The sequence below is a fragment of the Nothoprocta perdicaria genome, unplaced genomic scaffold, assembly GCF_003342845.1.
Source record: "Nothoprocta perdicaria isolate Ctin4 unplaced genomic scaffold, notPer1 scaffold_8, whole genome shotgun sequence".
NCBI lineage: Eukaryota > Metazoa > Chordata > Aves > Tinamiformes > Tinamidae > Nothoprocta > Nothoprocta perdicaria.
In genome coordinates, this window is record NW_020456087.1 from 8,877,633 (window position 1) to 8,896,027 (window position 18,395).

An 18,395-nucleotide genomic window follows, 5' to 3' on the forward strand; every position below is an offset into this window, starting at 1 on the left:
AGTTCAGGAAAAGAAAGTGTCTGGCTGAGAGATGAGACACCATCAGAGCAGTACAAATATAACTAAGTGAAGATTAATAATCTGTGCTATCCCAGAGGTCATTTTAGATTATCTGTTGTTCTGCTGATCATTTCTGACCCTGTGCTGTAGGAGCCTAGGTACAAACACATTTATTCCACAGACAGAGGCCCCTGCTCTAGACACTCAGAAGCCAGTCGGTTCTGTCCRTAGGCGAGCCTGCAGCCGAGGGAGCGGAGCTGCTGGGAGCAAACACATCCTCAGAAGAGCAGCTCGCATCACCCGCACTGCGGGGCAGACAGCCGACTTTGCAGCTGGAAGGTTGATAACCTGCTCAGAGAGGAACACTGCTAAAGGTCATTCAGGTATGAAGGGACCAGGAAAAGAGCACAAGGTTCGTTGGTAATACTTCCTTCCAAGATCCATGCAGAGCAACTTCAGCYCTGGGTTTTGAAGGGTCACTAGACAAGGGAGACCAACTGCTTAAAGACAGAGAAATATCAGCAGCTCTTGTGCTTCAAAATACTCCCACCAGCTCTATCCTCAAGGAAGAGAGGATGCTACATTCAATCAGCTGGGCTTGGCTAGGCTCTATGCATTGCCTGTATAAAGTAATTCCACCTCCTTGGCTTTACGGACAGCTCCTGCGACTCCTGGGATCATTAGMTTTTTTTGAGAAAACAAGAGCACATGAACATGGGTTTAAAAATAAATCATTGGCATAGTTAGGAGGAAAAGTGGATAGTGTGTGTGCTCACTGCAGAGGGCAGTGCCAACCTCACAACGGGAAAATGGAGGAGGAACACTGCTCCGTCCCTGGCAATAGTGGAGGAAAAAAAATCCCACTGGGATCCTGTTGGCAAAACACTTCAATATGTGGGGAGGAGGCAGATTTGCTTTGAATTAATTTGTTTATTTGGTCTTATTCTAGGAAGATGAGCTCTGGGGTTTGTACACTGAGTTGAGTAACATCCTCCCAATCCAAGCCACTGAAATCAATGACAAGGGGTGTCCTTCCATCTCCGCTTGTCAGTTCTAACCCATCCTTAAGTCACACTATGCAGCTTTGCTGAAGGTCCTGGAATACAAAATAGAACTTTTCACTTACAAAGCTCCAGACACAGCGTGCACTGGCCAAATGGGAACTTGCTTGCTTGTAGAGTCCTGGGGAACGGGCCTGAGCTCACCGTGTCAGTGTGCTCTTGGCCAGGAAGCATGAACATGCTCTAACCATTTGGTAGCTCTTAATATGTGCCCAGCGTTTGCAGTCTCGCTCTAGTTCCCAGGGATCTACTCTGCTGCAAGTTTTCTCCCTTGTGTGGTTGTCCTAGGAGGAGGAGTGAAGATGTAAAACAGAAGAGGCAGTTCCAGATCATGGTAGGGGCTCCCAGCCGAATGGGAAGCTTGTGCTCCTGCTCTCTATGCCTGCACCTGCTCAGAGAAGCAGCACTCAGGCTCAGGGGATTGCGACCTCAAGGACTATATGTTCTGGGATAGTTAAAACCCCAGGGCTTCACATTCATTCAGTCTTAGAGCCTCTCTCAGTGCGGAGTTACTCACTTACACACTTGCAGGCAGGCAGGCGGCCAGCACAGATCTTTGCAGCACGAGGCCTCTGCAGAGAGGCAGTGGTCTCCTCCTTTACAGGCGCCCGCCCGCCAAGCAGCTGGTTTCCCTGCTCTTCATCTGTCAGAGCTGCTGACAGCTTTCTCCATGTCAGGCACAGCCTGTGGGACAGAAACAGCATGCAGACTGCTAGGACACCCCTTGTCCTGTGGTGGTCTGGGGCACCCATTTCTGTGGTGTCCGGCTAACATCAACACAGCTCCTGAGAGGAACATGGTAATGGAGGGACAGGGCAAGTGGTGTATTCTTGTTCRAAGACAATGATGTCTGTATTTCTGCTGAGATCTCCCAGGATAAAGGCTGAAATGTTACTGACTGAGAAACCTCAGTCACTGGCACAGAGTTGATTAACTGCTAATCAAAAATAAAAGAGATGCAAGGCAGCAGGCAGCTGTGCCGACAGGCTTATCCATATCTGCAGCCGTTCAAAACTACTCAGCAAGCAGTTTAGCTGCCCATTTCTAAGGTGTGGGTCAGGGACTACAGCCCCCTTAARTCCCCTAAGACAGATGCCATAAGCCAGAAGCAAGGGAGACCTGTTTCCTTACATCCTCGAGCTATATTCATCCCTATACAATCCATATGACACCTGCAGGACATTCAGAAAGGGAACTATGCACATATCAGAKGCATCTTTCTTTTGTCTTTTTTCTTTCCTCAGGAAGAAAATAATGTCTGTGCAAGTGTTTTTTTGTTGGATAGAATTTGTTACCAGCTACACTGTGCAGACAGATAGGGAAAGGGCAGAAATGTTTTAATCCCTGGATACAGGGGCTCTCCTGACCAACCCCAGATAAACCTCTGAGATGGCTGTTCCCTGCCCTGAGGAAGAAGGCGGCATCGGTCACCTCAYTGAAAGCACAAGGCTGAGCCAGGAGGCTGCTGGTAAACACACTGTCAATCTGGAAGGCTGCTGCTTTCTGAATCAACTGCAGCTTTCTAAAAAGGCAGTAATTTCAAGGCGCGGTACAAAGAAACACAATAACCAAGTTTAAATTACCAAGGATTCAGGAAACAATACTGTCTTTCTAACTCGCTGAAGATAGAAAGCATTTCTCAAAACTCAGACTACTTTTCCTGGGCAAGAGGAATCTAGGTGGATATACAGCTGTGGTTTCTCATAATAACCTAGGGGCAGCTATTCTCTTTGGAGCTCGAGGGAAAGGTGGCAAACTCTTCAAAGCACTTCCCTCTCCCCACCAGCAACACCTCAGTATTTCCTGGATTTAGCTTCTATGAGCTACTCTTCATCCAAAACTGTTGATTTTGGCCAGATTATTAGCAAGCTGGGAAACGGTGCTTTTTGCATCTTGTATAAAGGACACACAGAGCCAAGTGCCACAGGAGTATTCTGTTTCTTTTTATCCAGGCTGCCTCACCCTCTCTAGCAGCTAACCAGAGTTTRGCCAACTACAGGAAGGTGGGTTGTCTGAGGAACTGCAGAGAAAATAAATCCTAGACAGCCTGGTCAGCAGGAAGGAGGTGCTAATGGCAGGCAGTGCAAGTGCTGGCCAGATAAGGACTGAAGAGTCACCCTTTCAGCTGGAAACAGATCTGTACCCTAGTGAGCATCAGTGAGTTCACAGAGACCACAGATTGCTGAGGAGCCGGTGAGCATTTCCCAAGAGGGCAATATTGGACAGTGGGATGGGACTGCCTGAAACCCAATTGAAAATTTAAGAGGCCCTCAAAGAAGGACCTGTCACCCAAGAGCACAGAAACCCTCACCTCTGGCCCTCAGTGCAACGAGCTCCATCTGTCCAACTACAACCGGCCTGCTACCTCATCCTTAGGAAACAACTGTTGCCTACAGCCACCTGGCCAGCTCTTCCCTGSGTGGCTGCTGCTTCTTGTTTGGGAAATGATGCCATGGAGCAGGGAAGAGCAGGGCTGCCTTCTTGGCCTGGCTGATGCAGCAGGGACCACTGGCTTCAGAGCTCCCCCAGAGAGGCAATGTACCCCCCCAAACAGCTGCAAGGCAAGGAGCCCCACAGGCAGGAACCCCTGCAGTACTGGTAATTCCACCGCAGCTTCTTAGCCCATAGTCTGGGCAAGCTGCTGCAAGACAAGTGCTCTCAGCCAGGACAGGGGCTGAGTCATGCTCAGCTCCTGATAACCTGCCAGAACAACAGGCGGGTTCCCCCCTGTTTTTAAGCACCGAACAATATCCTCCGTATCTGTCTTGTCCGTCCGCCTGTCCCTTTGGCTGGACGCCCTCCCCGCTTGGGGCCACGGGGACCAAAATCAGTGATTCACTTCCCCCTTTGTAATGCTCTGCAGTTGCGGATTTTCCACTAAAGCATCGCAGAAGAATGGGCAGCCTCACCACCAGTGTCTGTGTCTACAGGGAGAGAGAAGCAGCCAGGCTGGGAGAGCAGTAAATTGACCACAGACCAGAAACTTCCTCTTCTTGGACTCTAAACAGGTTCTTAAGCAGGCAGACGGGATTCATGGCTCAGTGTCCGAGCCCTGGAGCACAGAGGCATTGCTTCCAGAGCACTAAAGTTTATCATCAGTTAGCTCACAAACATGTTGACAGAGAAGACAGCTCTGTTAAGCCTCAGGGAGGAGGGAGGAAACACACCATACAAGGCACCTGACTTCAAGCCCACCCACATTATGCCCATAAATCCTGGCTCAGTTTATTATCCCCATGAGCAGCAAGAACACTCTGAAATGTGCCCACTTCAGGCTTCAAAGTCTTCCTCCTGCAGCTACCTTCAGGTCTGGTATCCTTTGTACAAGTTAGAGACACACCAAAGTGCAAAGACCTCTGCTCTTCTGGGAGGATGGAGGGAGAGCAAGTGAAGAGCCTCTGTCCCAGAAAGACAGGCACTGCCACTGCCACCAGCCTCAACGTGGCAGGAGATCTTCCCAGCCAACGGTATGCCAGATGGTGACACCTAGATTGTCACAGCCATATCCAGGCCAGTGACCAGCCTATTGATTACCTCAGTGGATCTCAGTCACACCATCAAGCTGCCTARATGTTCACAGCATCCCACTGTCAAAGCTCACATGCGCATGGTCACACAGCCACCCCATAGTCCCACTGTCACTACTCATGGACAGTCAGCTCATCAAGCAAGCAGGAGGGAAGGCATCTATCTCCTCTCCCCATCTGAAGCCCCTGCCAGTCTTTGAGGGCTCCTGTAGGCAGACATGTCACTGAGAACASCTTAGACACAACAAGCACTGCCAAAACAGGGTTACTAGAGGCAGGAGTGGGTGTCAAACTTCCTACCTTGTTCTCGCATCTACTGCTGCTGGTATCTGCCAAAAGCCACAGCAGTGCCAGSATCCCAGCTCCGCTGCCATCAGGCACCATCGCAATCGGCTGAGCATCACAGAGCCCACACTGCCCCAGCTCAAGGGTCTCGCCTGTGTCACCCTGCAGCAGGAAGTCCAGCTTCATGCTCCACCTGCCATCTGCCTGCAGCTGGCCTGGATTTCTCTACTGGGTATCAGCTGTTCATGGATCTCTCACTAGAAACCACAGCAGCAAATGTGCAAGTCCATGGGAAAATAAAGGCATCATACATCTGCCCTACACCACCAAGTTCATTTCCTTCTCCACTAACATGGTATCTTCTCTCCTTCAGTTCTCCAAAGCAGTGCATATGCTTAGGGCCACTTGAGTACACTGTCAATCTGTCATTGAGTGCAGCAGTTTCTTTTCCTGGGCTACTGTTCTATTTTTCTCCTTTCAGTCATTCGTTCCTCTTCATTACTAAGTCTACACCCAGAACACCACTGCCAAGCTTTGAATCACGTCTCTCTTGTGCTCCTCCATGCTGATCCCTCTATCAGTCTAGCCTGCAAAGCCAGAGCCAGTACCCTTTTCATACATCTGCCCCTTTACTGCCCAGCTCTGTCCACACCTGCCCAAAATCAACACCTTCTTGGAAATAACAAGGAGAAAGAAAGCACTTTAAAGAGATAATAGGTGCAGAAGACAGTCCCTTCTGAAGCAAAACCTATTCTGTGGAATTTGGCATTACAAGAGACAAAATTGAGCATGGACCTCACAGCACCAACAGTGAAATGCATTTGGAGGGCTAGCTGCCATCTGCCCTTCTTTCTTACTGAATTCTGCCACAGAAGTTTCTCTGCAAGCATGCTTGCATTCACATGCTTGCACATGACTGCAAAAAGCAATTAAATAAAAATGCTAGAAACTAATCCCAYTGCTTCTGCACACTGAGAAAAATAGAGGGAGAAGGTGTCGGACTGTGGGTTCTATTTTTAACTGCTCAGGAGCTGCCAGACGCCACATAAATGAATTTCTACAAGCACGCAGACACACAGCTAACAGGTTCACTCTAAGCAGTGTCTAGTTTGCTCCCTGGCCAAAGTGTCTGTTCACACTTYTCTGCACAGCTCTCTACTAACATTAAATGCCCTTCTCTTGCCACTTGTTCCACTCTGTTAGTACTCTTCTTTGCTCTCATTCGGTGTATTAGGGAGTGAGCCACTGATGCCCCGGAAGAAATACAGCTCTCCAAGCAGACCACCACCCGCCTGCCCCAAAGGTAGTGCAGAAATATACTCAGCACAAGGGCAYGGCACCAAGCTCTCACAACAGAAGATCAATCCATGCTCCTGCTTGGATCTATTAGCACTGATCCATTAAATGTCCCAACCTGCGATTTCAAAATAYCAAGACTGATGGAGGGCTGTTTGAAATCTGCCTGTCTCTGTAACTGAAGCGCAGGCCAGTGAATCCCAGAAAAATCAAAACACAGCCTGCAATTGCTCTCAGCTTCGTATGGAGCCAGCAGAGGAACCAGGCCAGGCTACTCAATTACGTTTGCCACATCTGGGCCAAAACTTGCGTGTTCCATAGACTAAAACAGGGATCAAGTGGGAGAGGGAGGCAAAGTGAACTATGACTTCTCTGGGAGCACAGTCCAGTACGGCCTGAACTCTGTTGTGTGGCAGTTGAGATGTGCTCCTGCACAGCCCTCCTCTTCACAAGGGCTGCCACCCACGCCCATGGGCTGAAAAAGCATGAAAGCTACTCCAGTTGGTTCTCCTTCCACTCTCCAAAGTTGTGCAGCAGCATCATAAATTGATATGACACCACTGCCTGACCGAGTCACACTGCCTCTCTTATGAACTGATGAGAAGAGATCCATCCATAAATGTCCTAACAGCTGCCACCATGCTAAGGACTCCACTAGAAGCACCTGGTTAGTACAAACATAATCCCATGGCCACAGATTTCACCGCATTACAAAACTGGCTGCAGACTAGACCAAAACCTGGTCTTAAAGTTCATGGGAACATGCTGAAGCAGCGGGAGAGCTGTGTTGTTCCATGTAGTCAACCARTTCACTAGGCCTGAGCTGAACATCCCACAGAAAGTTCAGTCATCACRGAGATGAYGGCTGTGCTACGGCTCTGCCTTCATTCCCCTTCTCCTTTGCCCCTCCAGTGCAGGGAAGAGCGAGGTCCCTGCATGGCAGAGGAAGGAACAGCTGTTAGGGCAGACACGCAGGACACACAATATAGCAGCCTGCCCACACAGGCTATATTCCGTCAGCACGTGGCCCGTCCCAGAGGCCGCTCTGTCTACACAAGACACAACTACTGGGAGCCAAGGAGCTGGTCCCAGTGCAGTGAAACCTCCTGCAGAGGCGTTAGGCAGAAGGAAGGCTCCCAGTGGGTTCTGGGGAGGGCACACATTTCCTCTGTGTAGCAGAGAGAAAACAAGGACTTTGAGTCTCATTTTTCATCCTGTTGACTAGCAGCAGTCACCCCACTCCACCAGGCTTCCAACATCAAAGTCCTGAAAAAAACAGATTAGCCTATTCATCCTTACACCCACACACCCTTGGAAGTAAGAGAAGTCAGCAACAACGTCCCCCCAATTTACACACAACACAGAGAGGGCAGGCAAAGCCTCTCTAGCCACAAGTATAAAGCAAGAGTGAAGAGCTTGCCTGCACTCACACACACAAAGGGCACAGGAGCAGTGGGGTGGAAAGGAACTATATGTATCCCTCTCATCTGGAAAAGCAGGAGCTCCTCCTACATATGGCAGGAGGTGATGGGAAGTCACGTACTCATCTTAGGAAAACTGTGGATTTGGGTTATACTTCAATTTAAAATGATAGTTTGTATTCAGCTTTGCAGCATCCTCCCTAACCTTTGATCTGTTAGTTTGATTTAATCAGGCTGCCTCATGTCTCTCCATCATCTGCCACACACAGGATACCCTCATGTACAGTAGACAAGCCATGAGAGGAATGAGAATGGGGAATTACACATTGCTGCCCACTCTCAAGGTCTCAGAACTGCCAGTGATCAGAGAGCAAGCACCCAATGGTTTTATTGTTAYCAGTATTGGGTCCACCCCTCCAGCTGCTCAATAGCCCAAAGATTAGAGCCCAGATGGGGGATGAAGAACATATCTGGGCATATATGCCTGTTACCTGATACCTGATGGCAGCATAAATGTTTCCAGCAGAATAGTTCTTCCCCCATCAATCTCTTTCACCCCTCTGCTATGTGGCCTTCAGCATCCCAACTGACGTTCATCAGTAACAGGTTTTGTGTTGCCAGCATGAAAGGATCAGGAGCAGAAAGACAGTGTCTGCATGGCAAWGCCTGGGCCCCAATTACTCAGCTGTGCATGCCCAGCAGTGACAGAGAAGGCTGAGGTCCAGTGTTGCTATCAACCTGTCATTACATCCATGGAAAAGTTTGGCAATTTGCTGTTGTAGAAAGCCTTGTAGCTGAAAAATTAACATGGCCATACTGCCAAGGCTATAAGCAATCTAATACATACTGTCTGCTCCCTCACGATATCCTCARGCTCCGAGTATGCTCCCCACATTCCAAAGCCAGCGTTCAGCTCAGCCTTGCACATGTRGGTCTGTTAACCATTCCTCTCAGCTCCCTCCTTCCCTGCCCAGCGTTTCGTAGTTCCCAGAATTCCTTCCAATTTGTCAAGATCTCTTCTGGCAATAAAAGGTACCTTGACTCAGTGCAAGACCCCAGGGCACACAGGAAAAGGAAAACTTGCAACTCAAGCCTTTTGTCTCCAAAGGTCTAAGCACCACTGGCTTTTCATATACAGCCACGCTGCATTACTCTCCTCTGCCCCATTTGCTGTTCTGCAAACCTCTGCCTCTCCTTCTTCCCAGATATCTTCCTCCCATGAAGGCTTTTCTTCCCTCAGCTCTAACAGATACGTTTCCAGCTTGAATATCTTATTTTCTGACTGTGTGCTCAGTTTCTGCGTGACTTTGAAGGGACTCTGCACAAAAGCCTGCACTTAGAGACACAAGTGGGCTGGTGCATGGAGCTCAGTGCCAACCCTCCACGGTACCAGACCCTTACGGCAGTGCTTGCCAGAACATTTCTGGCAAAAGGCACCTTTCATAAGGAGACTTCTCCATCTCCATTTCAACCACACCTTGCACCAAATCAACTTCACTTCAGACCTTGTGTCCTGCCAATGCTTGGCAATGTATGGAAGCTCTCAAAACCAAACAGAGCCACTTTGATTTTGATTAAGTACTGGACTAATCCAAACAGCACACAATCAGGTATGAGAAACCACAGCACTAATCTACATGCACAAGGGAGCTGAAAACAAGCTGGAGGACAATCATAATTCAAGCGTCAGGGCAAAACTCTCCAGTGTTGGATTGCGTGGCCATTGAGCTCTTTTAACATCTTTCTTTGCAGAACTGCTGTATAAATTGTATTGTCATAAATGTCCCGAATGATGTATGTATACTATGTAAAACAGGCTTGTACTGGGCATAGGCAGCAGGGTAGTGGGGAAGGTTGGGAGCTGCCCTGCGCTGGTCACGGCCAGTTCCAACCGGCTCCTAACTGACACGCAGCCCCCAACCGGTTCCAACTGGTTCCAGCCGGCTCCCTAGTACAGCCCCTGGCCGGTTCCAGTTGGCTCCAATCAGCTCCTAGTACACCCCCTGGCCACTTCCAACCGGCTCCCTAGAACAGCCCTCAACCCATTCCAGCCCATTCCCTAAGGGACACACAGTCCCAGCCCTGCTACCAAACCTGCCAGCTGCAGAGGCACATGGCATCCCTGCTCACGTATTTAAGGCAGGGCAGTTTGCCCGGGGCAGCAGGGGATGTGAGGGCACACATGGGAACACACAAAGGGAAAAATGTGAGGACATCTGAAAAACAGAGGAAGAGCAGGCACGAGAAATGTAAGAGGAGATAAAGGTACAGGCATGGATAGGAGCACAGGAGGTGCCTTTGAGGGGCTCGCAGGGGACCTGTGCCAGAGCAAGGACCCCCGTGAAGAGACTGTTGCCCATGTGGGACCTGTGCTGGGGCACTGGGAGAAAAGCATGAGGCAGAGTGCAGCGGAGATGGCTTCGTGCTGCCCCCAACCTCATGCACAGCATCCAGTCTCAGACTGAGCTGACAGTAGCATCATTTTTATTTTAGTTAAAAGGAAGAGTGCATTTGAACATTTTCCTCCAAAGTTTGGAGGCTGATTTAAGCTATAGGAAGGACTCCCAAGGAGGCGCAGAAAAAAAACAGGCCCAGAAAAAAAGGCCSAGTACGAGGACCATATTTGGAGTTCAAAAGGAGCTTGAAAAGCCAGCTATCCTCTTGCTGCTCTGAAGTGTATGCAACCCCCTAGAACGTAAATACATAAAACACATAAAACAGAATGGTGCTGACAGCTTTAAAACAGCAGAAAGTAGAGCAGCCGTATCTAGTGCCAGGCTAGGGAAGGTATATCATGTAATTTAAAAATAGAAGTATTTTTATGTAAGAAAAATGACATTTATTCTCCTCTTGGGTAGTTAAAGTTTTTCCTTTAGTTTTTCCCAGCCAGCTTCTCAGGGGCTTTCAACTGTGTCAAAACAGGAGAGGGACTGAGAGCTGGAACTTAKGGAGACCTCATTGCCATAAGTCAAATTGCTTTTTCACATAATTCCACGTGGACTGGCACTGGCTTTTTTTTGTTTCAAATTTTTAACAAGGTTTCAGATATCTGCTCAAATCTGGCTCTGGATCAAGGAATATAAATGCTTGGCCACCTTGTGAAAACTGCATTGCCAAAGAGAAGTACCCAGGAAAGCTACATCTTTAGGGCTTATCTGCAGTAGGAAAATGTGCCATTCAAGCAATGAGTACAAACACGCTGAAGTGGCAGAAGTCGAGGCTGGCACCAGAGTTTACTGYAGGAATTCAAAATCATGTGCTCTGGACCTCCTGATCTGGTTCCATCCTATGTAAAGTAGGAAACCATTCATGGCACGTGCAGTGGGAATGCACTTATGCAGAAAGAATTCTCAACCAAAGTCACATTTTATTTTTAGTAGCTATTTGGGTATTAATAAATCATAATCCTCCTTAATAGAAAGTCAATTACAGTCACAAGTGAGCAGAAGAGCAGAAGGGACACTCAGTAGGTGCATACAGTAGTACAAAGCTTCTTGTAAAGTATGCACTGCTGAGGTAGACAAGTAGTCCTGAACACTCACTTSAAACCCAAATAAAGTTGTAAGAAAACTCCTTTTTCTCGTAAGCATCTATGGTTCAGAGCTGGCAAGACAGGAGATTTCAGGCACTGCTTTGAAAATTAAGACAACCCTACTTCAGTTGAGAGCAGCATCTTCCAAACACAGGTGATCTCACAGTGAATTGTCAGTGTGTCAACACTAAGCTAATCATGCTGGGGATTTTTTCCGCCCCCCCAAAAAAGGAGCTCTCACTTTTACATTCTGAATAGCTTTACATTCATCCTTGACAAGTACAGYGGCTGCCATGGACTCCATTCTCCTCTATAAATGAACATGCTAAACATTTGACTGCCATCAGAATGGGAGCTGATTTCTAGTAATGATATTACAGCCAATTTTCAAAAGAGGAAAATATATTTTCTCCATTCAGCGACCTCCACCACATAGCCAAATCCTGCCTTCTCTTTGCTCCCTGCTGCTCTCATCACTGGCTTCCAGGAGCGAGAACAGATATTTTGGCAAAGCCTGCATGCTGGCATAAGATTTCTAGTGTCTCCAGGCCAGAAGCACTTGCCACAACTCCTCAACACTTGCTAAGGCAYATATCCCTTCCTCTTGTCCGGAAGGGAGATGTCTCCTTCTGCGTGCTGGAGAGGATGGGAGTCAACAGGTTGGGCATGTTGATGCTCAGTCTTCTTCCCTTTCCATCCTGAAAACACCAAGTACCTCCTAGCAACTGCCTTGTCTAAACAGAGTCCTCACAAAGGAAGCTCCCTTCTCTCCAGAGCTTAGTTACTTAAGCTGTCTGTGTATTGTCTCAGCACCTTAAACCACAGCTATTTCCTTTCTGCATGCCCAGGCTGCTGGGAAAATGATTTGCTGGTCCCGGTCATCTCTTCTTCTTTCCTGCAAAGAAGAGTGTCTTGTATCCCAYGGAGCCCTAATCCAGAATACACCTCCCATCTGGGCAGCAGGAGTCTCCTGGGTAGGTGCTGGTTACAGGTTACGGACTCGTGCCCTGTGCTTGCACAACCATGACTTTCTCAGTGGCAGCAGCAGAGCCCTTCTCACTTGCTGCATGGAGTCAGAGGCAGGTGGCTGCAGAGCAGCAAGCCATCTTTCCTGCCAGCAAGGAGCAGGGGCACAACCCCTTTCCACTCCCTGCAAAATAAACAGGAATTCTTTTGATACTCCAGCCTTAGGAAAACAAAGCTGTTTCCATTTAGCTTGGCTTCTGGGCTGAGGTGCAGCTCCACCCGCACAGTGATCCATCGGGGCTTTGCTTCTCTGGGCGGAGATTCAGGCCGAGATCAAGAAGAGGGAGGATTTGCAGCTAGTCCGTGCTAGAAGGGCCTCTAACACCCCTAGGATTTGGGTCTTCAGAGCACTCCCTGTTCCAAAGAGCACAGCACCAGAGCCTCCCAGCTTCTGCAGCAGCTAGCGTGCCCCGCAGACTCCCTCAAACTGCCAGCTCTAAATCTCCACTGAGCTATGACCTGCTAAAAGTACTTGGGAAGTGGTTCTTATTTCTCAGGCTGTTTTTCAGGAATGAAAGCTTGAGCATCACCAGCTTCAGAATCAGGAAAGTAATTCCAGAGCAACCCTTCTTCTATCCATGTTTCCTCCTATGCAAGTGCTGAGGCTGGAGAAGGGTGGACATGAGTTCCTCAGTCCAGGAAGAAGAGATAATAGGCACAGGATGGGGAAACCAAGGAAACAGTGACTCTTCCCTGGTACCTCTCCAGCCACAGATACAGTTGTTTATGTGTAACCCTGCATCACTAACACCTGTGCTCAAGAAAACGTTCTGACTGATATTCAAGTCCTCATCTTCACAGGCCTGCTCATGTGCTTAGAGAGGGATATGTGACTGCTACTTTGAGGAGACCAACAGATCCGTTTGCTAACCCTCATATCTGCCAGTTGCAAACACAAACCCACTCTGTGGCACATATAACCAGTCCAAATCTAGTGGTCAAGGAGCTGCTATTTCTCCCTAAAAGGAGATAAAGGGCATAAGAGAGCAACTTTTTGCTGTTACATTCATGCTTCCTTGGCTGAGATACAGCCTAGGCACTCCCAGCTCAGGTGTCCGATACATAAATAAAGGCTCATAGGAGGGGAGGAAGAGGTRCCACACACAGTCACATGGACTCTGCTAGACAGGCAGTTTCATTGGTTTTACTAAGCATCTCAGTAGCAATCTGAAAGGTAAATCATTGTGAGTCCAGCTAGCTGAGGCTAAGAAATCATGTGAAACCAGCCCAACCTCTCAGGCAAATGGGCAATATGTTAGTCCATTCAGTTGCTGAATAACCCAAGAGGCTGCTCTCCTACCTCCCTCTGAACACTTTCTTCAAAACATGCTAAAACCAAAATCAGCCTCCTCCCTTAGAGAGCAGGTCTCTTGGGAGGATATATGTTTTTGTTGCATGTTTGTACAGCATCTAATACAGCACTGTTCTAGTCCATGACTTCAGAACTTCTAATTGCTACCTTAGTACAAATAAACACAAATAAAGCCAATATATACACAAATAAATAAAAAGAGAATGCAAATCTTACTTGTCTAAGGATTCGTTTTCTTTCTTGGCACAGCAAGATGTGGCTTAGAAGTCTACAAGCTCTMACTTTTGCGCAATTCCTCCTTGCTACCAATGAAAATGTAGAAGAAGCTGAGGACTGATCACGTGCTTTGGATCACAAAGCTATCTCATAGCAGCCCTGACCTGGAAACACCATTGGCCTGGCTCTCTTGACCCATCCAAGAGCTTCTTTTTCCTTCTCAACAAATCAGACAAGCAAGCCAGCTGCAGCAGGTTCAGGGCAGGTTTACTGGAAAGAGTCAAGGTCTCAAAAGCACAACTCATGCAGGAGGAGACCAAGGACTGGAAAGTCCATTTAAGATGTTCCTCTCAGACCATAATTGTGATCAGAAAGCCAGCAAAGTTGAGCACAGGCATGCCCTGCCTAAGAATTGATCCCTGTACCTGAARTTTTCTGTCTGCTGGGCTCTGATGGCCAATATGCCTGTTGCTCAGTGACTGCATGGGGAAAGTCTGATGTAGAAGCACATRAAGCACCATCGTGACTGCACAGAGTGCTGGTGATGTTGACTGTAAGAACCAGGCTTCAGATTCAGATGAGTTGGAGAGCAAGGTTTTATGAGAGGAATGACCAGTCTAATAATTGTCTGCAGCCAAAAGCAGAGTCCATCACTTTTCTTCTCCACTCCAGGTCTTGCAGTTCTGCCCGTCTCTCATGTGACCCCACTAAGTGTCAGAAAAATACGCTTTTTTTTTTTTCCTGTTTTAACTTTTTGCTGATTTATTGAATCAATTCACCCAGAGGCCAAGTGTGCAACAGAGCCAGAGCCCATGCAAGGGAAGCAGGGGGAGGACACAGCCARGCACAGTGGTGATAGGATTGGCTGTTCAGCTGTGGCAGTTGAGCCTGCTTTGGGGACTGTCACCCTCTTACCTTGCTCCATAGGTAGGGCAGAAGTTGGCTAGGAGGAGAATCAAAACTATTCAGGAAAYAACACATCTAAAAGCAGCAAAACTTCTAAGTCGCGCAACAGCTCACAGATTCACAAGCTCACAGGTAAAATCCTGCTGCTGAATTGTGCAGGGAAATCTGCACAGACTGAATTTTAAGAATGCAGACAGGTGCTTGGATAGAGGCAGCTCCCTCCTCCTGAACACATCACTTCCTATCACTTGAGTAGGAAACACAGCCTGCACCTGTGGCACAACCTACTAGGGAAGCAGTAAGAGCTCCCTCCTGGAGATATGTGTGGTAACCTGGGCAGAGCCCTGAGCATGCACTAGAGGGCAATCAGTACTGCCTGTGGCCTGGGCTCCTACCTGCAGTGACTACAAGAGAGAAATGGCAAATGCTGTCATTGAAGGGTGGGAGAAGGCAATGTCCCATGGCTTCCATGGAGTATGAACAAGGAAAGGCATGACATGGTCCTCAGTGGAGTCCTATTTCGTTGGGACAGGGCCAAAGGATTTAAGGTACAGAAGGCAGCTGGGCATTCAGCAATCTAAGCTCAGCAACCACTAGACACTGTGTCTGTCTGCACAGTAATACTCTACCAATGCCTGCACAGTGCTRTGCCCTCTGTGCAGAGCCTGAGGTCATGTTCCTTACTAGGAAAGCCTTAAACAGGTGGCATATCTCCAATGGCATTGCTCTCTCTGCCCTTCACTCTTTGCACACAGAGTACTGGTTTGGAAGGGAAGGAAAGGGTCATTGCAGCRGAGAAAGTCGGGAGTAATGACCAGGATTGCAGGTGTGTGCTAAGGCTGGGTGCTGCTTGTGGGCTAAGCCTCTCTCAGAGCAGCACTGATGTGGGCTTGGCAATCATCTTTGTTTTGCCTGAATTTGGTTCCCACTGGATAGTCTTTCATTTGGGCACCAAGATACCTGGCTTCAGTGAGCCAATTCACGTCAATTCCTTTTCAGTCATCCAAGCTCCTCCAAAACTGTCTATGTCTGAGTGTGTCTAGAGATGTCTCCAGCTTAAGCATGTCTAGAGATGTCTCCAGCTTAAGCATTGCCTCTGTTTCAGGAGAGACTGAAAAGCAATAGACACTTTAAAAGTAAACCTTTGCAAAACAGGAAAGCAGGGGCCAAACTGCCCATTCTCCAGGCATTCTCCAGGCATCTATTTCCACTGGAAACCACATGTGGTTTCTCTGCTGTGGTGACCACCAACAATATGACTCTTTTTGTAGTAGCAGCAAGAAATACACAGGGCATTTACAGGTAGTGCAGAGTCTAATGTTAATTTTGTTCCCATGTTCATGGCCTCTTACAGAAAAGCAGAGGTGTTAAAAAAAAAAGAAGCGGGAGTTGTTCTGTTCCAGGAGGTGTTTGACACACAAGAAGCATTGTCACAATTGTCACCCTAAGCCTAATATATTCTCTATTTCTAGACCCCTCTGAACTCCAATAGCTGCATCTTTGCTTCAGTACCAAATATGTAGGCACTTAACTGGGTACAAAAATGACCCAGACAACAGTAGGGTGAAACAAGGCTACAAAACAACTAGCCCATCGATTGCTAGAGTTTCTGAGGATACTCACCTCAGACATGCTACAGGTATCATCACTTTCACTCATATTGGCACACCTCAGACCTGTGTTCCTTCCTGTGAGTGTAACCTGGACATACTTTATAATAGACATATCTTATAGATATATCTATAGATATATAAAATAGATATATAAAAGTAAAACTCTACTCCTCAGTGCACCCTGCTACTATCTCAAAGACAGACCAGGCCAGTGGTGAGACTAAAGGCATGGAAGCTTGGGCCTTGAGCTGGTGTGACAAAGCATATGGCCTTGAGCTGGTGTGACAAAGCATATTATTGTATTTGTACAACCTGTCAGGAACTGGGGTTGACTTACACGGGCGGTGAGTGCCGTGGGACGGGTGCCTGAGCCGCTCTCGGGGAAGCTTCTCTCTCTGCAGTGCTGGTTCTCCTCCGGAAAGAACTTGCAGGGGGGCGGAAAGCRGCAGCAGCAGCAGSAGGAGGATAATATTCTTGCTCAGGAACAGTTTCTTCACACCTGGATCCCTGGAARCCCGAGCGACAGATACAGACCTGGGGCCGACTGCAGGAGCCCTTGTTCTGGCACGGCGGGTCGCAGACAGCTGGGGAGACACAGAGAGGCAGTTAGCAGGACACACGGCTCGCCAGGCAGYGAGCTCGGGGCTAATCGTTGTGTCCTCTCTTAGGCCATGGTGGTGCACATTGTGGGCAGCACAGCCGGGGACATCCCATCCTCTGGCTGCCTTCTGCTCCTGCAAGCAGGTAGGTCCTCATGAGGAGGATCAGGCCATTGCACACACGCTCATTCCTACCCTGGCCTGGCACCAGGAGCAAAAGGCTCTGTATTATTACTGCCATGAATCCCTAATACAGGGGCACTGCCACCAAAGGAGGAGGCCTTGTTTCTGTTCCCACCAAAAATAGGCACCAGGGTTTTCCCAGGAAAGCCCATTGTCTCCAGTATGCCCTGTAGAGCTGTGGCCAGAAACGGGGACTCAAATCCAAAGCAGAGGCAGCAACTGCACAAGGAAAAATAACAAGACATGGATGAGGCAGRTAGCAATGCCCTACTGCAGCCTCTTGGGAGCAGTTCACATGTTATGGTGCTGTTTTATTACGATTCAGCATTTGATTTGTACAGTCCCTGTGTCCTGTCCCCTCAGGAACATTCCAGCTCTCCCTGCACCAGCTAATTTTGGAGTTGCCATGCTCAAATTCCTCCACAGCTACAAGGACTTACAGTTCATTAATTTCATGCCCAAATCACTCTCCAAGCCTGTGTGTGTTCCTAATTACAGCACATCAGCTTCAGTTTGCACACCAGGAGGAAAGTGCCGTTAATTATACACTGGACCCTAACACTTCCCAAGTTAACAGATGCCAAATTTGGTTTATAATCCAGTCAGCAAACGCCAGGAAATCACAGCTTGCCCAGGTAGTACCAGGCTAGTTGTTCTCAGCAAGCATAATTAAAAGGGCACTGAAAGACTCTCTCTTCCTTCAAGGAAGCAAAGGGCCAGGTACGCAAAGAGCAGTGAAACTCCACTGGCCAATGTAAGACAAACATTAACCTTCACCTGAGGCACAGCCACTTGGAAACACTGTGGAAGGCTTGAAATGTGCAGTGGCTACTTCTGCTCAGGGCTTATTAACCAGAGCTCCCCCAGGGAGGTAGCAGGAGCAGTCTGACATCCCAACCACCTTCTCACACAGCTACTTGGTTTCCATGAGCCCATCCTTTCCCTCTGTGACCATGCTCTCACACAACTTCAGTCTCGGTGCAGTGCAAACACTTCAGCAGGATAGGCTGCTTCTGGAAAACAGACATACTTAGAGCTCTGACCCCATGTGCCTTCCCCACAGCAGCCCCCCTGCATCATCCTGCAGTCTTGTACTGCCCCTGAGCCCCTCTCACAGCAGAGCAGGAAGAAGCTTTCAAAAACCCTTCTCTCACCCCAAAACTGGTCTGTCATCATCAATTTCTCCCAACTGTGTCAGGGATATGTTGGCTGGAACATTGCATTTGACCTTCATTACTATGTTAATGCTCAGGAAGGAGGTTGATGTCAGGCAAAGGGAAAACCCAGATCACACAGGGCTGTATAGGTTAAAACTAGRGCTTTGGATGAAAGGCCTCCTTAAAATAAATCAGACACTACTGTCAAGCCTGGAACAGAGACAGGACCCTAGTCAGGCAGGAATGGGCCGTCTCTGGGAA

The 18,395-nt window shown here is 48.3% G+C and overlaps 1 protein-coding gene across 1 annotated transcript in view; it reads right to left on the bottom strand.

Moving 5' to 3' along the window:
• LTBP2 (latent transforming growth factor beta binding protein 2) overlaps positions 1–18,395 on the bottom strand; it is a 79,830-nt gene that overhangs the window by 44,107 nt on the left and 17,328 nt on the right. The window contains exon 3 of the mRNA XM_026051795.1: positions 16,533–16,779. Coding sequence (XP_025907580.1) covers positions 16,533–16,779 — 247 coding nt within the window. The remainder of the gene's footprint in view (positions 1–16,532; positions 16,780–18,395) is intronic.